This window comes from Marmota flaviventris, chromosome 1 (assembly GCF_047511675.1).
Source record: "Marmota flaviventris isolate mMarFla1 chromosome 1, mMarFla1.hap1, whole genome shotgun sequence".
NCBI classification, from domain to species: Eukaryota; Metazoa; Chordata; class Mammalia; order Rodentia; family Sciuridae; genus Marmota; species Marmota flaviventris.
In genome coordinates, this window is record NC_092498.1 from 116,005,958 (window position 1) to 116,032,360 (window position 26,403).

At 55.4% G+C, this 26,403-nt stretch overlaps 1 protein-coding gene across 1 annotated transcript in view; it reads right to left on the reverse strand.

Annotated features, from left to right (window-relative positions):
* Positions 1–7,327: 7,327 nt before the first annotated feature.
* The window catches only part of Sez6l (seizure related 6 homolog like), a 90,044-nt gene continuing 70,968 nt past the window's right edge, over positions 7,328–26,403 (reverse strand). The window contains 6 exon segments of the mRNA XM_071609562.1: positions 7,328–7,357; positions 9,528–9,630; positions 10,510–10,621; positions 12,718–12,750; positions 14,070–14,264; positions 24,610–24,801. Of these exon segments, the coding sequence (XP_071465663.1) occupies positions 7,328–7,357; positions 9,528–9,630; positions 10,510–10,621; positions 12,718–12,750; positions 14,070–14,264; positions 24,610–24,801 (665 nt within the window).

Sequence of the window (26,403 nt, forward strand, 5' to 3'; positions counted from 1 at the left end):
TTCTTTTGAAAACACTGCTTGCACCTGCATGTTATCCTCAGTAGGAGAAGGTGTTATCTTCATGGAGATCTATTTTCAGTCTTTAGTCTTTTAAGTTTCTGTCCCCCCTTCCTTCAGTTCTGTTTTCTAGGCTTTCTTTTCTGACTTTGATCAAGTTCCAAGGTGTGGACGGCACCATGAGCCTCACAAGGTGGACGTGAGCCGTTTGCTATGAGCTGATGGGAGGCTGACTTGGGCAAGGGCAGTTACTAGGGGGAAGGCACCGCTCTACTTGGATGGTTTCTACCAGCAGCAGATACCACCCGCAGTGGTCAGGAGGGGCCCAGGGGTCAGGCCTCCCAGGACCTCTTGATCACAACAACTGGGAATTGGTGGTGGCCACGGACTCCCTCATCCCTCAGGAGGAAGCACTCTGAGGGATGCAGAATTCCCGATGGGCCTGCAACCCACAGGCCTCAGACGGCCCTTCTTGGCCAACGCTGCTCCTTCTCCTCCCTTAGTGCTGATGGCAGAACCCGGTGCCCACACGCGCTGGGTGAGCTCCGCCCCTGAGCCCCTCCCCAGTCCCCAGACAGTGCCATCAGCCTTGGCTCATTCCCCGTCCAGTCCCACTTTCCCACGCTGTGGAGTCATCTAGACAACGACCCACGTGCCCTTGAGTCCTAGTTTCTAGTGTTCCTTGGGGATCACAGCCTAGGAAGTTGGGGAGGTTAAACACGTCTTCCCCTGAGGACGTGTGAAGAGTTCTGGGGTCTCTCGCTGAGAAATAACGCAGTCACCACAAGACTGCAGGATGGAGGTCACAGCTCCCCACTCCTCAGAGGGGTCCCCCTGTGTTGACAGGGCTTTCAGAAGTGTGATGGTCAACTTTAGAGAACTTGCTTGGGCCACGGGATGCCCAGATGTTGGCTCTGACGTTCTGCATAAAGTCTCAGCGTGTGTGTGTGAGTGTGTGTGTATGGGTGTGTATATGGGTGGTATGGGGGTATGTGGGGGGGTATGGGTGTGTTGTGGGGGTATGTGTGTATGTATGTATGGGTGTGTGTATAGGTGTGTGTATGGGTGTGTGTATGGGTGTGTGTTTGTGTGGGTGTGTTGTGTGTGTATGACTGTGTGTGTGTGTGTATGGCTGTGTGTGTGGGTGTGTGTGTATGGGTTTGTGTGTATGGGCATGTGTGTGTTTATGGGTGTGTATGAGTGTGTGTGTGTGTTAAGGAGGTGAACATGGCTGACAGAGTCGGGCAAAGCAGACGTGAGTGGCCCTACAGTCCACGGAAGGCCCAGGCGCAGTGGGAAGCCTGACCCCCCATGGGGGAGGGCGCCTCCCGCGAGGCTGTTTTGAGCTAGGACTTTGGTCCTCTATGGCCTCTGAACTGGAGCTGGACTGTCTGTTCCCAGTGTCCCCAGTCTCAAGCCACCCAGCTTTCAGCCGGGGACTCACACCACGGCTTCTCCTGGGTCTCAGGCCCGGGCACTTGGCCTGGAGCCATGATCAGCTCTGCAGCAGGCCAAAGGGCAAATCTCGGGACTCTTCAGCCTCCATGATTACATGATCCAACTCCTTATTTTATTTTATTTTTGTACTGGGGATTGAACTCAGGGACACTCGGCCCACTGAGCCCCACCCCCAGCCCTATTTTGCATTTTATTTAGAGGCAGGGTCTCACTGAGCTGCTGAGGGCCTTGCTTTTGCTGAGGCTGCTTTGAATCCGCAATCCTCCTGCCTCAGCCTCCCAAACTGCTGGGATGACAGGCGTGGGCCATGGCATCCGGCTCCTATTCCTTGAGATCAATTCTGGTGTGTTCCCGCTGCGAGGGTGACCCTGTGTGGTGCCTCAGACACACCCCTACAAATTTATGACGGGGGATTGGTTCAGGAGTGCGTACGTACATACACTCACACACACACACATTTTTGGTTCTGTTCCTCGGGAGAAATCTGACCAACACTGGAACTGAGAGATGGGGTTGGTGCTGCTGGGGCAAGTGCCCAGCCATGTGGAAGTGGCTTTGGAACGGGGTCATGTCTGACGGCTGGAAGGGCTCTGAGAGGTCCATTCAACCTCCCTGGCCGTGCACCTGAAGGCTGAAGGCCATCCTGAGGAGCTCTCAGAAACGAGGGATACGCCTCGGATACTGGAGGAAAGGAGTCCTAATCATAAGTGGGAAGGAACTCAGCGGAACTTTCTCCTAGTGCCTTTGGAAGGTAGAACTCGAGGGTGGTGAAGGTGGACATTCTGCTGGGGAGATTTCTAAGCCAAAAGTTGGAGTGGCTAGATCCCTGCTGCCTGTGGGGTCCAACGTGAAAGGAGAGAGGTGGACTGAAGAAGGAATTGTTAAGGGAAAAGGAGTAGAACCTGAAGATTTGGGGAATTCACAGCCTTTCCACATTGAAAAAAAAAATGAGTCCAACGCAGTGGCTCACACCTGTCATCCCAGCGGCTCGGGAGGCTGAGGCAGGAGGATCTTGAGTTCAAAGTCAGCCTCAGCCACAGCGAGGCCCTAAGCAGCTCAGTGAGACCCTGTCTCTAAATAAAACACAGAATAGGGCTGGGGACGGGGCTCCGTGGTCGAGGGCCCCTGAGTTCGGTCCCTGGTACCTCCCACCCCCGGAAAGAGGAACATTGTTTCATAGGGCCGTGCCTGAACCACCTTGTGGTAGCGAGATCGCGGGTTCTTCGAGGACTTCTGCGGCCTTCTTAGCAGATGCAGGAGCAGAGATGTGATCACAGCATCTCTAGACAGGACGGAGGGCAGGAGGGCTGTCCAGACTTCCCAGACTCCCCGGACCACAGACCTCTCCAGCCGTGGACGTGTGCTGTTCTTTAAGGAAGCGGAAGACTGATCTCAGAGGAGACTGGGAGTCCACCAGGGCTGTCCCCACCAAGGCTGCTTCCTCTTCTGTTCCCAGGGGCGGGGATGCATCTCCAGTCGGCCAGGCTCAGGGAGGGCAGGTGGGACAGCACAAGGAATCTGAAGGGCTGTTCCTGTGGCTCGTGAGCTCATTTGTCGGTGCTTGAGGACCTTGTCCCCTTCTTTCCGGGTTCTGCCCTGGAGTGGGAACCCCTGACCTCTGCCTGGGGCACCGTTGTGTTTTGGAAGCTCGTGAAGGTAACAGGTGAGTTTCACAGATGGCGGTTCACAGGTCTCAGGTTCACAGACAGGAGAGATTTTGCCTTGGGAAGAGTCACACCTACAGCCTTACCCACCGATTTCAGTGACGATGAGGTGAGACTTTGGGTGTCGGACTTCAGAGTGGATGTGGGGATGGGTTCATTCTTTGGGACTCTTGGGGGTGGAACAAGTGTATTTTGCGTTCGAGAATGGCATGGATTGTTGGTAGGGCCAGGGACAGAATGCTATGGATCGAATTGTGTCTCTTCAAAATCTGCATGTTGAAAGCCTAGCCTCCGTGGGGACTGTGGGTCCTTGGTAGGTAATTAAGGTTCAAGAGGCTCAGAGGGTGGGACCCTAATCTGATATGACTGTGGCCTTTTGGGGGGGTGGTACCGGGGATTGAACTCAGGGGCCCTCCACCACTGAGCCCCATCCCAGCCCTATTCTGTATTTATTTAGAGACAGGGTCTCACTGAGCTGCTTAGGGCCTCGCTGTTGTTGAAGCTGGCTTTGAACTCGTGATCCTCCTGCCTCAGCCTCCGGAGTGGCCAGGATGGCAGGCGTGGGCCACCGTGCTGGCTGACTACTGTGGCCCTTGAGGAGAGGGAGCTTTTACGTTCTCTTTCTGTTTCCCTTCTGCTGAGCCGAGGCCCTGCGGGACCACCATCTACAAGCCTGAAGAGCCCCTCCAGGAGCTGAACTGTCCGGCAGGCTGAGCGTGGACTTCTAAGCCTCTAGAACTTTGAACACAAATCTGTTGGAGCAACCCTAGATCTTTAGTTAGGACAGCCTGAGCCTGGGGGTGTGGGGGTGAGGGTTGCATGTTTGATGCTGGGAGACCCCTGAGAACTGTCTTGCTCCAAACATTTCTTTAGTGATCCCAGGACCATTCCAGAGTGGGACAGTCCTGTCCCGGCCTTAAAAACACCAGCAGGTGTTACGTCACCTCGATCCCCAGAAACTGGAAATATCCCCCAGTCGTGCCTTCCCGGGGCTTTGGTACAAAAATCCCACAGATCTTATTCTTTTTCACTTGTTTTATTAGCATCAATATATACAAAGTGGAAAATGACTTCATCTCATTATTCTAGCTTACAAAGTTGGTTTCGATTTTTTATTCTGTTTGATGATAAAATGAAAATGAAAATCTCCCGGGAGAAAGCCCACCTCTGAGGGTCCCAAACACTCTCAACAGCTGACCTCAAGTGACCCCATGTCTCGTCAAGGACATAGGAAGGTCATGCCCTTTGACTCTGCCCCCCATGGAAAGGCCGTCTGAGCCCAAGGCTCCTGTCTCTGCCTAAAGCTACCCAATCCCCCTCCCAAAGTGCCCCCCTTTTATCACCCTCCGGAAAACATCGCCACTGCTCTCCCTTTTGGGCTGCTTGGCAGTCTTTAAAGCGATGGGCCTGACGTTCTGTAAGCTCTCCAAGGAGCTGACTTCAAAGGATCCCAGTTGAAACGCATCATGGCATTAAGGAAAGAGGCTCGTCGGGATGCTTGTGTCGGTTCAATAATCCTATCAAAAAACCAAAACCCAACACCAGGAAAGGTCTGCTCTAAGCTGCAGAGGGCGGAGGGTGGGCATTTGAAAGCACAGGGTGTTAGCGGCTAGAGACAGGGACGGCCTGCACGGATCAGCTGGTCATCGATGCCACCACATGCATCCGCAGAAGCTGGCGGGCTCTGTCAACGTGTGGCCCCACTGGGAAGAAGCCTCAGTGGGTCCTCGAGTTTCCCAAGAGTGTATCCTGGTCAAAAGTATTTAATCCCAATGGGTTTTTAATTTTGATCTTATAAAAACAGACATAGGCGAACGGTGAATGAGCGATCTGGTGCGCATTTGGCACTGTGAGTGACGTCTTCCCTCCCCACAGGACAGGTACACATCCAGATGTTTCCAAAAGAGAAAAAAGAAGACACCAACCTGTCTTTTTGGTCGTGCTGGACATGGTGGAGCTCACAGGTCCTGCCTCTGGGCTAAGAGGAACTGGGGACCTGGTGACAGATACTGAACGAACCCAGGGCAAAGACATTGGCCTTCTGGACAGAAAGGGTCAGCGTCTTCTCTACCCTCCAGTAGCCAAGAGGAGACCTGCCTGCTCCCGGGGCAGAAGCAGCCTAGAGGTTTATAGGTAGTCCATCTTTACAGAAGGCAGATGTCCAGCTCTGGCCCAGCCGTGGTCTGTTCTGAAGTCCATCAGCCCGTTCTTCACTGCCGGGTCCCGGGGCTCAGGTTAGAATAAGCATCAGATTGCAAGACGAGCAAGGATTGGACTCTGCCTCTTTAAAAAGGGGACATTAGCTGTATTGCTGTCTTTCTCCAAAGGGGACACTGCTCACCACAAGTCTGGATGGTCTCCTGGGGGGTCTTTCGTAGCCAGGGTGGGCCCTGGGCTTGGGCAGGGGCTGTGGTCTCTCGCGGGCGTCCACTGTGGGGAGCACCCACGCAGGATTCTCTTCTGGCAGAAGGAAAACCTTGCCACCTCCGACCCCCACCGTGTCCCCCTGGATGAAGGTCTGGGCTCCTGCTGGGGGAGGACCTGCCCGCTCAGACCCGGCTCCCCGTCCCCCTCTGGACGTCTCCAAAGCAACTGTCCAAAGATGGACTCCCAGCTGTTCTCTGTGGGGCACGGCAGCCGGGAAGGATTTTTTCTTTCCTTGTTTGAAAACCAGCAGATTTAAGAGAGCGTGGGAGGGCGTCAAAGCCACCGAGCCCGTGTGCTGCCTGTCGGAGTCACATGATCACCGCTGGCTGCTTCTGGGTGGTTCCTTCCGGGCTGCAGCACAAAGACGGGATTCGACTCAGTGGCACGACCTGAACGTCCTCCTCCCGTCCTCCTGGACGTCCAGATGGGTCTGGCCAGAAGTCGTCCTTCCCACTGCGCACTTAGCCCTGGCCCCTGTTCCCACGCTCCCAGGCCCCTCCACCCTGCGGCGATACTTAAGAGCCAGCGCGTCCTCAAGGTAGTGTCCTTCTGTCCTTCGCAGAGCTATGCAGTCCGCCCTCTCCCGTTTCAAAGGCTGAGACGCTGCAGCACCCCCACAACAGAAGCAGCTCCCCTGGATTTCCAGCAGGCTGCCTTCTCCCCCCCATGCAGACTCTGCCGTCCTCCTGAGCCCGTGGATTTATTATCACAGCCTGAGACTGGCCCTGCCAAACAAGGTGATCGATTCTGGCACTTGTAGTGTAAATGACCTGCTCTTTTATCATTGAAGGAGTGTCAAAGGAAAGGACATTTTATTAACTCAATTCCCTCGCTCAATCTTCCCCTCACCCAATGTTTCATTGGGACTCTCAAATCTCATGTCTTCTCTGAAAATTTTCCTCCGTCATTTATCACCTTTCTAGAAAGAAAACATTTTCTTATTTTGCCGGTGCCCAGTAAGGCCAGGGTGGCACAAGAGGATACTTAGGTGACATCTTTATTTTATTTTTTTTGGTGCCAGGGATTGAACTCAGGGTCTTGGACCACTGAGCCCCACCCCAGCCCTATTTTGCATTTTATTTAGCGACAGGGTCTCACTGAGTTGCTTAGGGCCCCGCTGTGGCTGAGGCTGGCTTTGAACTCACGATCCTCCTGCCTTAGCCTTCCCTGAGCTGTTGGGATGGCAGGCGTGGGCCACTGTGCCTGGCTTAGGGGACATCTTTGCTGCCTTCTCAAGGCCCGTGGGAAGGAGGAGATGAGGGCAAGAGCATTAGAAGCTGGTCAGATTGGAAAAGACGAGCAAACCAGAATGGGTGTCAGCCCTGTGCTAAAGTCCAAGGCGAGGTAACCCAACGAGAAAGACCCTTTTTGGACTGATCTTGGGACTTGGGTTTGGAGCCCACCTCCGTGGGCGTGGGTGTCCGAGACGCATGCAGTCCGATGCAGCCGTAGCGGGTGTTTTTGTTGGGGGGGGGCGGGGTTGGTGCTTTTCCTTCTTCTGCTGCCCTTGGCCGCTCTGCAAACCTCCCAGCGGCCTTCAGGATGGAGGCGGTCACTTGAACCCGGCTGCAGCTGCGATACCTGGAACCACACCTATTTCAATTTTAAATATAATAAATACAGTGAAGAAAACAGTAAATCTCCAATGAAGAGTCTAAGGAAAAGACAGCGGGCGCGGGGGGGAAGGGCTTCCATCAAATGCCACGTGGTCTCTGGATGGGCGTCCCCCGGGGTCGTGACTGAGGCGACGTCCGCAGGCTCCCTTCTCAGGTGCGGCTCCTTCAGATAGAAACCTCGTACTCTCTGGTCTCCTGCAAGAGAGGGAGAGAGCAGCACAGGTTTGAGAAGCCCTGGGTGGGAGAGCGAGGCCTCGAGGGATGGTGCCAGTTCTTAGGAATTCCTGTGTCCGTGCCCTTGACCTCGTGACCCCTACTTGCTTCTTGGGATGGATCATTAGCAAACGGCCCGCAGCAGGTGCGCGGACTGTGCTGTGTGCGTCTGCTCGTGTCTCTTCCTGTGCCCTTACCGTGGACAGGGCATGCCCCGGAAGCCTCTGGACCCCACTGGCTGATAAAGGACATGGGCAGCAGAATGAGCCCCCCAGATGGCAACCAGCCCATCCTAGGATCGCCAGCCAGCTGAGAGCAGCCTAAAACCCTGCTGAGCAAATCCATGTTTGTGGCTCTGAGCTACCGAGTTGGGGATTGTTTTCCGCTGAGTATCCTGTTGGCTCTATAGGTCAGTGATACACCCTGCTCATCCATATGAGTGATCCAGTCTGTAAAACACCATGTCCAGGATGGTGTCAGTCTCAAAAGCTTCTTCACAGCAGAGGAAACAATCAGGAAGGTGCAGAGAGAGCCTCCGGCTTTGCCCTCTGCACCTCAGACGGAGCACTGATCTCCAGGGTGTACAAAGGCCTCAAAAACTTCACACCCCAAACCAAATAACCCAATCCAGAAAAGGGCCAAGGAACTGAACAGGCACCTCACAGAAGAAGAAATAAAACTGATCCACAAACATATGAAAAAAAGTTCATCATCTCTAGCAATTAGAGAAATGCAAATTAAAACTCCACTGAGATTTCATCTCACTCCAGCCGGAATGTTGGGGAAGATGTGGGAGGAAAAGGTACATCCTGATTGCTGGTGGGACTGCAAATTGGTGCAACCACTCTGGAAACAAGTATGGAGAGTCCTCAGAAAGTGTGTAATGGAGCCACCATTTGACCCATTTATCCCACTCCTTGGTGTATATCCAAAGGGTTAAAATTCAGCATGCTACAGTGACACAGCCACATCGATGTTTGCAGCACCTCAATTCACCATAGCCAAGCTATATCCAGAAGAATGCATAAAGAAACTGTGGTACATATATACAATGGAATATTACTCAGCCTTAAAGAAGAATGAAATTATGGCATTTGCTGGTAAATGGAGGGAACTGAAGAATATCATGCTAAGTGAAATAAGCCAGTCCCCCCAAAACCAAAGGCTGAATGTTCTCTCTGATATGTTGATGCTAAAACACAATAAGGGGGGGTGGAGAACCCAGTTCATTGGATTAGACAAAGGGAAGGAAGGGAAGGGAGGGCGATGGGAATGGGAAAGACAGTGGGGTGGACTGGACAGAACTTTCCTGTGTTCATATGTAAACTCATGATCAGTGAAACCACCTCGTGCACGGCCACAAGAACGGGAAGCCACACTCCATGTCTGTCTGATGTGTCCGAACACACTCTACTGTCATGTGTAACCAACAAGAGCAAATAAGAAAATCATTAACACCTAAAAACCAAACAACTAAAGTGCCACTTGCACGGGCCTGGCCTTTCTCTGGGATCTGGAAGAAGATGCAGAGGGTCCAAAGCAGCCTCTGCCCCTTCCTGGTGGGATGGGGATGTCCCCATCTGGTATGGCTGCACCTGGGGTAGCAACCAAGTCAATCTCTCCAGTGTTCACGGAGCGTGTGGAGCGTATCCTAGGCCCCGGTGAGGAGCAGGGAAGGCTAGAAGTCACAGGCTCAGCTTGGCAGTGGTCACCATGTTGGTGGAAGTCTCTGGGTCCTGCTGGGCCCACACTAGTGAACAACCACATCTACACTTTGGTCAGGATCTAAGGTGGCCCCCGCTGTGCCCACCTCCTGGTGTTCATGTCCCTGTGTGGTCCCCTTCTCTGCCGGGTGAGTGGGCCTGTGACGTGACTCTAGCACAAGGACGTCCCTCCTGTGCTTACACTGGGCAGGACTGTGACTTCTGTCTTGGGAGGAGGGACACTCCTGCTGTGAGCTGCTCTGTGGAGAGCCCTTCCCCCCATGCCTGTCCCCCCTCCCCAGGCCTTCAGGCTCTCTTTGGCTCTGGTCACTCGCAGGCAGAGCTGGTCAGCTCAGCAGGGGACTTGGCAGGAGTGGGACAAGGCCACTGGATGTGCCTCTGCCAGCTGCAGGTGCGGGGACAGGGGGCAGGAAGGACGAGCAACTCACCCCGGTCTCATAAATGGGGTTGTCAAACTCGGTCTCCACGGTGATCTGGCTGTAGGGGTGGGAGTACATGAGGGGCAGGCGGAGGCTCGAGTAATAGCGGCACCTGCGGAGGAGGGGACGGCGGTTACTTCTCTCCCGCGGAGACCCAGACACCAAACAGCTGGCAACCCTCCGGGACTGACAAGGGGTGTGTGAAAACCGCCTCTCGCAGGTGGCTCACCCCAGCTGTCATTTATTTGTCTGCAGTCTCCCCCCACCCCCACCTTGAGCTCCGCTTGGGTGGGCATGGTGCACCTTAGCCGCTGGCTGCCTCGGGGCCTTTGCACGTGCGCCTTCTCTGCCTGCATCCTCCCCTCCCACAGACCGGCTGGTTTGCTCATGATCACACCCTCAAATTCTTGGTCAAATGCCCTCTCAGTGGGGCCTCTGCTGCCTACTCCTTAAAAACCATCTCGACCCCAGAGCCCTTTTCTCCCTTCCCAGTTCCTCTTCTGTCCCAACGCACTGCATTCTTCTCTGATGTGCTCCGCCTGCTGTCCCCGTTGCCCGCTCGCCGAGGACCCTGATCCCAGAAGGCAAAGACTCGGCTTTGTGCCGCCCAGAGGCTGCCTGGCACAGAGTAGGCGCGCCCCGGGCTGTGACTCTGGAAACTTGGTGATTGGACCGCGCGGGGGAATATCTTCCCTCTCCACCAAGTGCAGGCTAGCGGCCACCAGCACCAGGGACAATGGCTGGTCCCGATCTGATGACCACCGTGTAATTGTTGCATAAGCGAGCGAGTGGATGGTGGGATGGGTGAGTCAGTGCACCGCGGTGTGTACTGTCCGTGTCCCCTAAGTCCCTAAGTTCTCTGGGGTCAGGGATGGTGTCTGTCCCCTTTGCTGCCCACCCGGAGGCTGGGCAGGTGCCCAGGAGGCCACCGCAGGTGCCTCTGCCCGGGAGCGGCAGGTGGGATGCGGAGCGCCGCCCCTCCCCCTCCTACCTGGTGACGTAAATGTAGGCTCCGCCCAGCAGCAAGGAGATGAGGAGGACCGGGATGAAGATGGCCAGGGCCACGTTCCCGCCTTCCAGCGACGACTCTGCTGCCGCTTCTGCTACTGAACAAGGAAGCCACTGAGGCCCGTCTCACGCCCCCCACCCCGGGTGCCCGCTCGCGGGGGCGACCCCGCCCTCCCGGTGCTGCGGTCCCCAAGAGGCTGACGCCCCAGAGCCCCAGACCCCGGAGGGCAGAGGCAGACACCAGGGGCCCGGGAGCCCAGACTCCTTCTGCGGTGGCATGGCCAGAAGGGCCACCAGAATGGCAGCTGGGATCCCGATCATCTCTGTGCCATCTGGGGGCTGGATGTGGGTACACTTGGGCTAGAACCCAACGCAAGGGAAATCAGAGAAGTGGAGAAAACCCCAAAGGTGGTGACCAGGAGGGCAGGTTCCCTGGACAGTCCATGGGGTGCAGAGGAGAGAAAAGAGGGGCTGGGCTGTGACCCTGGGTTCAACCTCATGTGACAAAAAAAACAAAACCCAAACCAAACTGAGCCTCAGACAGTTGCCCGTGCCCAGGGTCAGCCACGAGGTCTCTCCCGGGAGCTTCCAACCCTGGAGCCAGCCTGGGACCTCGTCACCCCAAGCTGGGGTCCCTGCCAGCACCACTCAGGGACATTTCAGCCCAGGGGAGGGTGGGAGCTGCTGGGGAGCTGTCAGGCTGCAGGTGGAGGACACCCCCACTGAGAAGACCCCTGGGCTTCCTCCAGAACCTCCGCTGCCCATTCCTGGGCCACCCTCTCCGTGTCACCTGGGGGCTCCCACAGCCAGGGTGGTGGCCATGGCAAGGACTAGGGCAGCTCTCTGGGGCATTTCCCAGCACGGCTTGACGGGGGACCCAGGTGGCTTGAGAGCCTAGGCTGCAGGGCCTCTCCGCCTGCTCCACGGTCACGTCCAGCAGAGCCGAGCTGTCCTCCAATCTATAACCCATTAACTGCCACTTTACAGGGTCTGAAAAAATCAATCCTAATACAACAATAAATGCACGAGCACAGAACGTTACAAGGTGCTCACGGTGTCTGAGAGCCCCCCGGGGGACTGTCACGGTTCGCTGGCTGGCAAAAGGCAGGCCCGGAGCCCCGCTGGAGAATAACAGCGAGACGTGCCCCTTATTTTCCAGGTGGAGGGACCCACACACCCTCCTCCCGTCACTTATGGTGGAACCCTGGCTCTGCCTGCTGGGATTAGAATGGGGTCTGTTGCAAGGAACAGCAGCTCATGACATGGCCTCCGCAGAGCCCCAGACGCTACGTGACCTCATTATTGTCCCAGAGCAAATGGTGGCTCCAGAAAGAACGGCAGCAGCCGCGTAATTGGTGGAGACATCTACAGAAATGCGACAATAGAGGTTTTCCTAGGGCTGGAGTGGGAGGTGTTTGTACCCAATTGAACAGAGGCAGAGGAAAGAGAGGGACCGCAAAGGAAAAGAGCCCAGCACCCTGCACGGTTCTCAACATCTGCTCCACTTTAATAAAACTCACTTGGGGATTTGTAATGAAAGGACAGGGAGGCGGGGGAATGTTGGGGAAGAGACGGAAAGAAAGGGAGAACAGACCCTGGGACTGTCCTGAGCTCCCCCTCCCTGCAGAGGGCAGGGGGTGCTTGGCTCAGCAGGGAACGGGGCTGAAAGGTCACAACGGGGGCTTAGGGCTGGGGACGCCCAGTATTGAATTTAATTTAATGTTTTTGCCTTGTTATTGTCACGTAGAGAACTGGTATCAATTCCCTCCAGGTTGTATTCAGGATAAGTTGCAATTCTAATGACTTGCTTTTCTTTATACATTCTTTCTATTTTTTTTTTTTTTTTTGGTACTGGGGATTGAACCCAGGGGTGCTTAAGCCACCAGCAGTTTTTTAAAATATTTTATTTAGAGACAGGGTTGGAGCTGCTTAGGGCCTCCCTGTGGCTGAGGCTGGCTTTGAACTCGAGATCCTCTGGCCTCAGCCTCCTGAGCTGCTGGGATGACTGGTGGGCCCCACTGCCCCCGGCCGTTCCTGTTTTGGAATCACCTTTGTTAGTGTGAAGGCGGAATTAGTTGTTATGTTTGTAAGTATCTGGATAGAGATATTCACAGACCTGCCCCGGTTTTCTGCTATTAGCTTGATGTATTGAGTGTTTTTTTTTTTTTTCTCGTACTGGAATTGAACTCACCTTCTAAAGCGTGTTCAAAACTGTCTTGATTAACTGCAAGAGAAATTGGGAGGCATCAGTCAACGTCATGCAGATTGGCTCTGATTGCATAAAAGGAAACCAAAAAACATCAGACATGAACGTGTGCTCTCATTTATCTTGGGCTTCTGTACGCAGGGGAGCACTTCCTTAATTTCCAAGGGAAGACGAGACAGAGTAAAGACATTAGCCCAATAAGAGTGATAATGAACAATTACTCCTCGCCCTGTGTCTGGTATTGTGTCAAGAGCTGTCCACACGGTGCCTAAGTCTACCCTTACAGCGGCCCCACTAGGTAGATAACTGTTACACCACCATCTTACACGAGAGTCGAGTTTCAGAGATGTGCAGTGATTTCTCTGACGTCACACAGCGTCTAAGAGATGGTGGTGTGATTTCAACCTGGACTGCTGGGCTGTCTCTTCCCTGTGCTCTCAACTACATGGTGAGGGCTCTTGCATGGCTTTCATGAGACATGGTGAGCCTCGAGGCCCTTAGGTGACATCCAGCGGCCGTTTCCCTGCTTGGCATGCTCATCTGAGTCAGCCCAGCCCATCTCCTGTTCATCCCGCGTGTAGGGACGAGGCTTGGCCCGCCATGGAGACTACTTCCAGCCACTTTATTCCTAGAGCACCTGGCGGCCCAGGAGACGGAGACGGCCCTGGCCTAAAGGAACGTGGCAGCTGAGCCCCCCAATTTTCCATCCAGGATGGGTGCTTCTTCCCAGGGTGCAACTCCCCAGAGGTGAGGGGCTTCAGGGTTCAAGGCTGCAGTGGTAGGGGCCGGCAGGCCAGCGGAGGCCGCGGGCTTGGCGACAGGCACGTCCCACCCGATCCTGGGACCTCCTGAGGAGGGGTGGGCCAGAGTTCTCATTCCATGGCGGCCCCAAGACCAGTGGAAAAGCTGACTGGTCACTGGCCAGCGCACTGACTTGGGTGTGTCCCCAGCAGGTCACGCGGTTGAAAGCCAGTCCTCATACCTGTCTCCTGGTGTATTTGGGGGTGGGCTTTGGAGATGATTAGGTTAGTTGAGGCCAAGAGGGTGGCCCTCCCTGTGGCATTGTGGCTTCGTGGGAAGAGGAGGAGAGACCGGAGCTGGCACACATCCCTGACTCACCACGGGATGCCCTGGCCAGATGCTGAGCAGATGTGGTACCAAGCTCACGGACTTCCCATAGCTGAATAACAGACTTCTATTCTTAATAAGGTTCCCTGCCTCAGGCCTCTTGTTAGAGCGACAGAAAACGGATGACAACAGGTGGCCTGCTAGATTTCACCAGGGACAGCCGCCCGCCCCTTCAGAGCAGCTTCAGGGGCCCCGGGACTCTTCTTTACCTTTACAGACAGGCAGGGGCCCGTTCCAGTGGGATGGCTGTCCCAGGATGCACCGGATGGTCACTTCGCCCATGAGCTCAAAGCCTTCGTAGCACATGAAGGTGAGGGACTCGCCGGGCAGGTAGAGTCGCTTGTACAGGATCTGGTATCCGTTTTCAGGCAAGCCTGGGTTGTCACACGCCAGGGACTCCTCCGCTGAAACGCAAGCCCCGGGGGGCTCTGATGAGACGGTGCAAAACAAAGGTGGTGACACCGACCCCGAGCCCACGGGACCCAGCTGTCACCTGGCGGCAGGCCCTCTCCAGTCCACCTCACGTCGACCGGTCACCCGTTCCTCAGGCTTTGCTCTCTCCCACCTCCGGGAACAAACTGAGCCTGGGCACGGGGTTGTGAGTCTGGGTTGAACTCTGGTTCTTTTGCTTATTAGCTGTGTGACCTGCGGCAAATGGCATGACCTCTCTGATCCTAGGTTTCCTTATCAGCACAACTGGGAATAACAGTACCTATCTCACAGGGGTTTGGAGGATTAAATGAGATGTAAAGTGCTCAGGGTGTTCTTGGAATGTTAGCCATTCAGTAAGCAACAGGTGGCAGTGGTGGGTAATGAAGGGATCGTCCTGCTTCTCCTCTGACACCTGACCCACCCTCCTAGAGCATCCAGGTCTTGTCTTTCAATACTCGTCCTCATTGCTCCTCCTCTAGGAAACCTTCTTGGATGCCTCCCGAGTCATGGATCTTTCCTTCCTCCCTCCACCCAGTCTATGGTATTAATGATTGATTATGGTATTGATTATTGATTATGGTATTGATTATTGATCATGGTATTGATTATTGATCATGGTATCAATCATATGCTGTTGATTATTCAATGAAGTGTCTGCTTCCCTTACTGGATATGAGTTTGTCACACTGTGTTGGAAGCTCAAGGCCTGGGATACAGTAGGAGTTCAATCATGGCCTCAGCGAATAAGCTCCCGCTAGCACCTGTGTCTGTTCTCTCCAGCTGCAGACACGAGGTCCGGGGTGGCCAGAGAGTTGAGCCTGCAGGTGACACCCACCCAGGCCCAGCAGGGGACGCACTCCTTCTTTGCCCCTAGGTGGACGGACGACCAGCAAACCCGCCCCATGCCTAGGACTACAGGATGTTTAAGTTACAGTAAAATCTCCCCCAGCATGAGAGTCACCGTCTTGGCCAGTGAGTGTCGGGGACATTCTCAGTGATGCATGAGCCGTCTCCAGAGCTTCGTCTTGCACACCTGGAGCTCTGCATTAGGCGACTCCCATCTCCCCTCCCGGCCCTGGCTCCTCTCTTCTGCTTTCTTCTCTAGGAACTTGATGGCCTCAGGGACCTCAGGGACAAGGTGTCACACGGCAGTTATCTTTTGGGGACTGGCTTACTTCTCTGAGCATCATGTCCTCAGGTTCATCCTTGCCGTAGCCCATGTCAGAGTTTTCATCTTTTCTTGGGGGGCCCTGGGGATTGAACTCAGGGACACTCACCACTGAGCCCCACCCCAGCCCTATTCTGTGTTTTATTTAGAGACAGGGTCTCACTGAGCTGCTTAGGGCCTCGCTGTGGCTGAGGCTGGCTTTGAACTCGTGATCCTCCTGCCTCAGCCTCCTGAGCTGCTGGGATGACAGGCGTGCACCACGGTGCCCAGCCAGGTTTCCTCCTTTTAAAGGCTGAATAATGCACCGTGTGTGGATGGACCACATGTGGTGTGTCCCCAGCCTGGGGACCCTCAGTGCCTCCTCTCGGCTCACATGAACGATGCTGCTGCAGAAAGACCTTGTGAGTCCTGCTTTCTTGTATGCACCCACAGTGGACCTGTTCGTCCATGTGGATCCCACTCTTAATCTTCCCGAGGACCTGCCGGATCCACCCCCACGGGGGTCCCACGCTCTACCTCCCCCACCTGTGCTCCTGGGTCCTGGTCTCTCCACGCCGGATCCTACGCAGCTCCTCCTTGGCGGGGGCCTTGCTCTGACTCGAGACCTGCCATCCAGCAGCACCTCGCACTCGTCGGAAAGACGAGATGGAAAGGTCTCCCACCAGTGGCTTCGGATCGCCCCTGGTAGTGCTACTCAAGAGAGAAGGTTCTAGAAGTCTCCTGTGGCGTCTGAGTGATTCGTCGGCAATTCCCGGGGTCTCGCCCCTGCAGACCCCTGGTGCAGATGGAGCAGGGGCCTTTCCCCCCCCACCCGATGACCCGACGCTCGGGAGAGGACGTGGCTCCTGCAGGTTCAGCCCCTCCTCCTCCCACCTCCTGCTCTGCGTCTCCGGGAACCAGTTGCGTTTTGCCTACTGGATGCGCCACCCACCCCCGAGTGTAGCCTGGGGAGCCCCCTCCCTGGCGCGCCCTCTGTCCTCCTGTGCCCAGGTGACACGGGGGACCCACGACAAGACAGCTCTTCATGGTCCCCGTCTCCATCTCTTCGAGGGTGGGTAGGACCCGGACCTGCTTTTAACTCAAAGAACATGTCAGAGGCTCTGGGACATCATCACGTGACGCGGCTGTAAGACGGTCACCCTGTCTGCCTAGGAGGCCCTCTCTACTGTCCTGGGTGAAGCACCTGGCTGTGCAGGTGGCCTCTGGCCAACAGCCTGTAAGGAAGGGAATCCTGCAGACACCCCGAGGACGGAGGTGGGGCCCTCCCTGCTCCACCCTTGGGGGAGACCCCAGCCCCAGGGACTGTCCTGTGAGAGATGCCGGACCCCAAGACCTGGCTCAGCCATCCCAGGCTCCTCGTCCCCGGGACCGTAAGATCACACACGTGTGTTGCTGGAGGCGACTTATTCTGCAAGACGAATCTCAAGGATCCCCTCGAGATCCAGGTCTGTCCACCACGGCACAGATCCCAGTGTCCTTGGAGCTCTGCTCTGTAACGGGCACAGGCCTCCATCAGTCTGTCCCCACAGTCTTTGGTCCTCTCTGCGCCTCTTTCCCGTGTTCATGCCAGGAGTCCCCAGGGCCCAGGACAACATCGGCTCACAGCAAGCTCTCATCCGCCCAGTCAGCAGGTGTTTACTGAGCAGCTGTTATGTGCCAGCCCATGATACCGACCAGAGCACGGAGGGGCACAGAGGGACTTAACCCAGGGCCCTGGAACCTGTGGGTGGGAGATGCGCTGTACATAGGCCTGACCGCGATCTTCTCCCTGTGACTGTGACCTGCTGCTCACTCTTCAATGTGTGGGACATAAATCCAATAGTTAAGGAGCTTTTGCAAACCAGGATGTTTCACGTGATAACCCAGATCTCTGGCTTCTTCTGAAGCGTCAGGGGATCAGGCGATCCTGGGCACGCGCGGCCTCCGGCAGTGGTCGGCTGGGGCTGAGGAGCGGCCCCCTGTGTCTCACAGAGTCGGGCCTGGCCCTGTGGGCACTCAGCCCAACACCCTTCCAAAGAAGGAGCCAACAATCGGGTGGGTGTTGTACAGCAGTCGTCACCACTGAGGAAGGATCTGGGCTTGGCTCTCCTGGGTGGGGGTGGGGTGGGGCCTGCTTGCACCCTGAGCTGACGGGTTTTCTTTTCTACACCAGTGACTGTCACCACCAGGAGCCAGGAGCTATTTTATTCTCACTCTCAAGATCCAGGGAAGGGATGGCAAAGGGGACTGTCCAGGGCCCTGGGCTGCTGGAGGTGTGTCCGGCCTGACAAGGAGGATGGGCCCCGCAGGAATTCATGCGTTGATGCAGAATGTATTTCACACACACTGACCGCAGGCCGGGGGAGTCCTGTAGAGGGGCCAAGGTCAGAACGCTCCCTGTCCTGCGGAGCGCAGGGTCCAGGTGCTCCGAGTCCAATCAATGTGTAAACAATTTGATTAAAAAAGCAAAAGGCATGTGCTGTTGGCCGGACTCAGGAGACCCCGGTGTCGGCAGGAGACCCCTGGCTTAGCTGAGGGGAGTGACTGAGTGAGGGGAGGCGAGTGAGGGTCAGGATGTTGCAGAGCCTCTTTGGATAAGACTCCTGGGCCTGCAGGGACTGGCAAGGGGCCACCAGCCCTGCAGAGTGTGCCTGGGCCATGGGTTGTGGGACGGGAAAAAAGTTTTCTTATGGCCTCACATAGAGTCCTGATAGGCCATTTCATAAGCAAGTGGGTTGTGTCCTTTTATACTGAATGACGGCAGGATGGGGCCAGAGCTCCTGTTCTAAAGATTCCTCTACAAATCCTCTGAGAAAATCCCCGAGCCCCAGACCAGCTGGGCTCACTGCTGCGTCTTCAGCAGCCTGGCATACAGTAGGTGCCCCATCAATGTTTTTTTTTTTTTTTTTCTTTTTGGTACAAGGTGTTGAACCAGAGACACTTAACCACTGAGCCCCATCCCAGTCCTTTTTATTTTTTATTTAGAGAGAGGGTCTCACTAAGTTGCATAGGGCTTTGTTAAGTTGCTGAGGCTGGCCTCAAACTTGCAATCCTCCTGCCTCAGCCTCTTGAGCTGCTGGGATGGTAGGTGTGGGCCACTGTGCCCGGCTCCAATCAGTGTGTCTTGGATGATCTTGCATGAACTCAGTTCAAGGAGGGTTCTAAAGTAAACGTGCTTGGAATCCAGTGTCCATGGCCCAGAGTCAGACCTTGGTTGTGTGTCTAGGCACACACACTGGGGGCAGTATGCACCACAGTGTCGAGGAGTTAGAGTCCCTGCACGACACTATCAAGTGCATAAATCTCTGAAGTCAGGGATTGGCGGTCTGGGCTTCTTTTTTAGTCCTACTATGACTCTGCAACCTACTATGTGCCAGATCTGAACTGGGAGCTGGGTGGAGCGTGGGGAGTCGGAGAAGGAAGATTTCTGTTATCCCAGAACTCAGTCTAATGGAGAAGAGTGAGCAGTTATCATGGCGATCCAGTGTGGTGACATCTCTGCTGAGGGACCAGCACAGGGGCAGGGCGCCTCCTCCTTCTCTCCCTCCCTCTGGGCTGCAGGATGCTTCCTCTTGAAACCCCCAGAGAAGGAAAATCCTGTAGCACCTGCAGTGCGGAGAGTGACCAGCAGGTGGCAGTGTTACCCAGCAGATTTCCAGGTACCTTTCCTTGGAATTCTCTTTCATGAAGTCACCGAGATTAATGAACACAGCAAATATTTATTGAGCACCTATTATGTGTCAGGCATTGTTCTTGTCCCTGAGCATGCAATAACGAGCGAGACAGACATGGCTGTACCTTTATGTAATTCTAACAAAAATTCATTCACGTATGGTATTGTATGAATTGATCCCGGGTGCCTGCCCTGTGCCAAGAGGACACAGAGTGACGAAGGGTGAGTGATCAGTCCTGGATGTGGAGGGGGAAATGGTAGTAGGCCCAGGCGAGGCGAGGGTGTGGGTCCCACAGCCCCCTGGCTGAGCGCCAGAATCTCCCGACTTACCCAGGACCTGGCTCTGCCCCCTGAGGTCAGTTAATCAGGCCCCAGGGCGCTCTTTTAAGAAATTCCCCAGTGATTATGAAGCTCATCCAGGGCTCAGAACTGCTGCTGCTTTGTGTCTGGGCCTGGCTAATCCATTCATTAATCATTTAATGAATTCATTTCTGAAACATCGGAACATCCATCCTGTATGGGATGACTTGCAGAGATCACCTCTGATCCTCCTCGCCTCCTCAGAGGGAGGGACAGAACTGGCCAGAGTAGCCACGCTCACCGAGAGTGTCCTAGGGACCAGACACCATTGGGAATTTCCCATCGAGGCCCTCAATTCATGATCACAGGGACCCCAAGACAAGGCCGTTACCTCGTCCTCATCTGAGATGGGAGGACACGAAGCTCAGAACCGCTGGTCATCTGCTAGAGGCCCAGACCAGTGACTGGCCGAGCCAGGTTCACAGGCACCTGGAATCTGTTGTTCCTGCACCATGCACCCATTTGACAGACGAGGCCACTGAGGTTTTGGGGACTCATGTGTGAAAAGTCTCCAAGAAGGTGGTGACTGAGCTGTGTGTCTAGGATTCTGGGCCTCGCAAGTCGGTCCAACTCAGCTTGGATCCCAGCGTAAGTGAGAGTGTGAGAAGGATTTCAGATGGACTCACTCCCCGGTAGAAGCAGCTCTCTCTGAGTGTGCACCTTCAGAGCCCCGGAGGTGGCAGGAGAGGGATCCAGAAAGTGGCCTGAATTTACAACTGGAGACCTGGGTCTGCTGTGTGACCTTGGATGAGTCGCTTTATGTCTCTGGTCTCCATTTTTCTCATCTGCTCAATAGACAGGGCTGCGCCAACACTCGGAGCTTAGCAGAATCGTGGGTGGGCAGTAGTATGCCCCCACACCCTGAAATGAGGTCATCCCGGGTGGGTTTTCTCCATCTTGGCATGATTGGCATTTGGGGCCGGGTCCTTCTTTGTGGTGGGGGCTGTGTCCTAGATATGGACTGCACCCCGTTTCCACCACCAAGGATTCTCTAGAAATTTCAGGACCAGGGTTCTCTGACCACCACCCTCTAAGGTTTTGACACCTCTGTGGTAACTGGAGTGACGTCATCCTGCGCTCTCTGGGGAGTCCTCTGACGTCTTACAGACAGAAGCGCAGCCTGCTCCTTCTTCTGCTCTTCCTCCAGTTTCCCTCTCTGTAAGGAAGAGATGCTCCTCTTAGAGGACATTTGAACAAAGTGCTCAAGATGAAGCCGTGACTGTCGCGACTGGTTTGTAGAAGACCCCGTGAGTCGTGCAGCACTGGAACTCTGTGGGAATTGGCACCCAGCGTTCATTGAGCATCTGCTGCATGCCGGGCACCCAGCGTTCATTGAGCATCTGCTGCATGCCGGGCACGCCACTGTGAGCTTTCAGGCCGGTGCTCAGCTGTTAATCCTCTGGAGGAGGAAATCGGCTTGTCTGAAGCCACATAACACCACCGGTAAGCAGCAGGGCTGGGGTGTCACCGGGACCCGCTGTGCTCTGTGTCCTGTGTGTGTAACGGTTTTCTCTAATGAGGAGCCCCTCTTGTGCTTAATCCCCAGGGTCCTCCCGAGTTTCTCTGGGCTTTGCTTTCTCAGAGCTCAGTATTTTTCTAAATGAAGATCGACACTCAGCAGCCTCCACTTGCTGGCCGAGGGAGGCCGACGGGGGAGGCTTGCCCATGAGCCCCGACCGCGGCCGCAGTCTGGCCACAGCAGATGGGGGCTCGGCCCAGCTGCAACATCCTTATACCCCGAGTTCAGGGCGCTCTGTGAAGGGCCTGGGAAGTTTGAATGCCATCCCAGTAAGTGACTTTCGTGTCTGATCCTATGAGCTCTCAACAGATGGCTGCGATAAGCCGCAGCATGTGCCGTGAGAGATGGTCTCTAGGTTCTGTGGGAAACACGGTCCAGTCCTGGGGTCAAGGAGGACTTCCTGGAGGAGGTGACCCAAAGATGGATTGCTATTTCCCTCCTAGGCCTGTTTCTCCTCCCTGGTTCCCCGTAGGCCCCGGGCTCCGTGAGAGTGTGGATCATGTCTGCCTGCTTGGCCATTGCCGTGTGTCCAGGGGCTAGCATCGTGGTTCCCAAACTTTGCCCCAGGGCACCCTGGGGTGCCACCAGGCACTCACAGGAGGGCGATGAGGGCTTTCAAAACTTTTGAGGGACACAGGGACATCCGTCAGACCCTTGTGAACTGCTCCACAAGCTCAAGGTCATCCCCAAGTTCACCCAGGGACAGACTCTGGGCAGAGAGGAGGGGCCCGGGAGGACGCATCCCTCCAGGCCACCCCCACCCACGTCCGCCAGCCTTGCCCACCTGCCCCGTCACCCCCCCAGGCCATGCCAACCAGGAAGGACAGCTGCGGTCACAGCTCTCAGGACCCCGTCCTGCAGCTCTGGACGTTCCTGAGGGAGCCCAGGAGCCTCTAGGCACCTCAGATCCCAGGTAGAGCACCACCAAGACGCAGGAGGTTGAATGTTGTTCCCACCAACTGCCTTGTAAGTGGGCCACCGGGTGTGTGGGCCCAGGGACTCGGGTCACCAGGGCATCAAGCGTGGGGGCCTCAGTTTTGATGTGGCTGCATACAGAAGGCGCCTACTGAGTGAATGAGCTGCTGCCATTACCCACTGTGTATCTCAAGGGTTCCTGGAAGCCCACAAGTCAGGGCTTGGTCCCAGCTTGGTGCTGTTGGGGGATGGAACCGTGAAGAGGCGGGGCTTGGCAGGAGGCTTTAGGTCATGGGGGCGTGCCCTGGGAAGGGGGCGGGCCCACAGCCGCCTCTGCTCCCGCGTCCTTGTGCTGGGGTAGGAGTTTCGTTCCACCAGGTAATGCTGCTGGAATGTGCTGCCACAGGCTCCCGATGAGGGGGTCAATCCATCATGGACAGGGTCATCCAAGACCCTAAAGTAACGGAAGCATACCCTGCTCCACAGACGGTATGACTTCTTTTCACAGACAAAGGCTCTGAGGCCAGAGAGGTCAAGTTATTTGCCCAAAGTCACCCAGCAGAGCTGGGGGTGTGTCCAAAAACCTGTCACAGGCCCCTGTCATCCCCTGTCACCCTCACCTGCTGCCTGCAACCCAGCTGCCACCACAGGGCACCTTCTCCCCACCCCTGGGAGCCCAGCGAGCCTCCTGACACCTGCTTGACTCTCGGGCTCATTAACGTCTTTTTTTGTCGGGGAGCCTCTAAGTGCCTGCAGATGGGGCCCCGGGGAGGGAGGCCGCTCGCTGCTGGGAGATCTAGGAAGACCGGGCAGCCCGGGAGGGTCTGGGGAGGCTGCGTCTCATGAGCGGAATCCCTTTTCCTTTTTAATCAACGGCAGCTCCGCTTGCTGTGCTCCAAACATGCTTTTGTGTTTAGCGGCTCCTCCCTGGGCTCTGACGCTGAGCTGCTACTGTGGCTTCTGGGGACACTTGGGGTGGCCATGGGGAAGGTAGAACGTCATTCCTTTCCTGATGCAACTCAGAACCACAGCTGCTCGTGGGCTCTGGAGGTCGGAAGGCAGAAATCAAGGTGGCAACAGGACTGTGCCCTGAGACCCGTGGGGTCTCTGCTTCCGGTAGAGGCCGGCAAGGCCGGGAGCTCCTGTCTCTGCCTCTGTCCCCGCGTGGCCTGGCCCAGGCTGAGTCTCCACGTGCACACAGTTTCCCAGCCCCTTCCCCTGCCTCCTTTTGGGACAGAGTCTTACTAGGTTGTCCAGGCTGACCTCAAACTCCTGGGCTCAAGTGATCCTCCTGCCTCAGCCTCCCCAGCAGCTAAAACCACAGGCCCCACCCCAGTGCTTGGCTCTCTCATAAGACACTGGTCACTGGATTAGCTACCCCACCCCTCAATATAATAGGACCACATCTTAATTTTGTCACACTTGCAAAGAAATGCCCTATTTTTATTTTTGTGCCCAGTATTGAACTCAGGGGCCCTCGACCACTGAGCCCCGTCCCCAGCCCTATTTTGTATTTAGAGACAGGGTCTCACTGAGTTGCTTAGCACCTTGCTTTTGCTGAGGCTGGCTTTGAACTCGTGATCCTCCTGCCTTATCCTACCGAGCTGCTGGGATGACAGGCGTGGGCCACCGTGCCCAGCAGGCCCTGATCTTGATAAAGGTCACAGTTATGGGGTCAGGACCCTAACCCAGCCCTTTTGAGGAATACCACTCAACCCATAACAGAACCCGAAGGGTGTGGATTCCCTTCAAGCCTTGGGACTGCGGAAGGAGGTGTGGCCGAGGCTCAGGGGCAGGGCCACAGGCTGAAGTCTCTTTGGGATGCCGTGTGTGAGTTTGTGCCCCGACCGTCAGCCAAGGCAAAACGAGGTCGGGGTCAGGGCTGGTGTGAGCGGCAGTGGACGTGGAGGGGAGAGTCCCAAGTTTGTGTCTGAGGGAGCGTCGTGACCTCCACCACGTCCCCCTGGGCCTCAGATATGTTCACAGATGCACACACACGCCAAACATCCATGCACACTCACGCACAATCACGATATATGGATGACACGTGTCCCACGCTTTCTGTGCACAGTGACTATCGTGATCTGCCTTCCTCTCTGTCACAGCTTGGAGGCTGATTGTGCCCCCAAGGCCCAGGTGATGCGGGCTGGTCCCCAGGGGCTGCTGTGGGGAGGGGAGGTCCCTGTGCAGTCACTTGACTGTGACCTGGCTGTGTCTATAGTGGGGCTGTTCGCAGTACCCTATGTGAAAATAGCAGCATCACTGACAATGTCTACCCCACAACTACTGGGGAGCACTGCCCCTTCTACATGACCCTGTGCTTTCTTCAAGCAATGGCGTGACTCCTGAGAGCCCAGCAGAGTCCCTAGGAAAGGCTTTAAAGAGCTCTGAGTTTATATCTGACCTCCACTGTTAACTCGCTGTGCGACCCCAGGTAGGCAATTACCCTCTCTGAACTTCAGCATCCTATTCTTCAAATGAAGACCGCAGTGTTACTTGAGGAAGAAGAGCGGGGACTGGGTGGGTACTCTGTATCTTTACGGTAAATGTTACAGTCCAAGGGCCCTGGTCCCTGCTGGCCACGGTGGGGTGGTGGCCATGAGGATAAAGACCCTCCCTACAGCCGAAGGCCACCCCCAGCCCTTCTTGAGAAGCAGCCGGTCTGCAGCTGCGCAGGAGGCGGCAGCAGCCGCCGGGACTCACAGACGCAGTGGGGCAGGCGGGAGGTCCAGATGGGCGTCCCGGTCTCGCGGCTGTAGCAGGTGAGGAGCGAGCTGCCGTCCAGCACGAAGCCCGGGTTGCAGGTGTACTGGATGGTGGTGCCCACCAGCAGCACGGGGTCCGAGATCAGGCGGGTCGAGTGGTCCACCTCCCCCGGGTCGGTGCAGTACATGACTGCGCGAGAGCACATCAGACCGAGAGGCGTCAGATCGCGGCTTGGCCCAGAGTTACAGAATGTTCTAGAAAATTTCCGAAAGGGGCATCTCTCGTTGAGCTAAAGGAGGCTGGAGACTGGGCCAGGAGGCAGACCCGGGTGTAAGGCCTCTTTTAGGAACCTGTCTTAGGATCTGCACGGGGCCTCAAAGGTCTATGGGTAAGGTTATACATCCCCCCATTACTTGTTTCAAAAGGAGGTGAAGCAAATCTTTTTCTTTTTTTTTTTTTGTACCACCTGAAGCCCCCTTTTAAAATATCTTTTTAGAGAGAGGGCCTCACTAAGTTGCTTAGAGCCTCACTAAGTTGCTGAGGCTGGCCTCAAACTTGCCATCCTCCCACCTCAGCCTCCAGAGCCACTGGGATCCTAGGTGTGCCCCACCTTGCCTGGCAGCCGTGCAAATCTTTTAAGGAGGGAAGTGCTAAATATGGGCAGCCACCTCAGGAGGTCCTGAGTCACCACTGATGGGGACAAAGCAGGGTAACTCCTCTTCACAGTGTTTGATTAAGATAAAGCAAGAATCCAGTACTTCTTTAATTAAAGAATCAATACAGACGAAAGTAAAACAATAAACCAATTAAGAAGGAGTGAGGTAGGCAGTATGTATGGGGTGGAAATACCTCCATTTTTCTGAGTTAAAAAAAAAGAAAAAAAAAAAACAAACAACAACCCAGGACAGTTGCTGGGCAGTTGGTACAAATCCCTCCACAATAAAATGTCTTTGTAGCTATTGATTTTCTCTCTCTCTCTCTCTCTCTCTCTCCCCCCCCTTTTTCTTTCTCTGTTTTCCTTCCTTCCTTCCCTCTTCTCCATTGCCAGAGAGCCAGGTCATAAGGGACTGTCCCCTTCTCTTTGTGACCGCCCCGCCTAGCCAGCCTGCTTTGCCAGTGGGTGCCCACGGTCTGGCTCTGGGCACTGCCAATGTCAGGAGGGTCGCTGGCCCCAGAGAGGCCTTCCTAGGGGCGCCCACTGTTCCGGGGGCTCCCCGGACCTCATTTCTCTAGAAGGGAGGCGGGCTGGGGCCACTTGGTGGGTGTCCTCCGCTCGAGTGGGACCTCGAGGGCTGGCCCGGAAGCAGAACTGCTCAAATACAGACTCCAGGATTTTAGAAATGAAAAATCTTAGATTTCAAGTAATTTAAAAATTTCTCGACTCGGATTGGAGATTTTTCTCGGCAAAGATGAAGGCGAGCAAGAAGTCGTTTCTACCGAGGGCTGGTTTATGACCTTCCCAAGCCTTTAAGGTGCTCCGGATGGCGGCGGGGCTGTGGACCACGCTCATGAGCTGGTCCAGGGGAGCTCGTTCCTCACTGCTTTATCTTCTGTCCACATGCACACGCACGCGCACACACACACACACACACACACAGTTACGGGACACCCAGGACAACCCACTCGCTGGTTCTGTGGGCCTCCTGCAGCGCCTGTTCTGTCCCTGCAGTAAGGACACTTTCTGGAAGCGGTTATGATAGGGAGTTTATAGGGGACCCCACGTCCCTTCCCGATACCTTTGTTCCCTCTGCCAACCCCATTTCTTAGCGTGCTCCTCTGATTCAAGTCGTG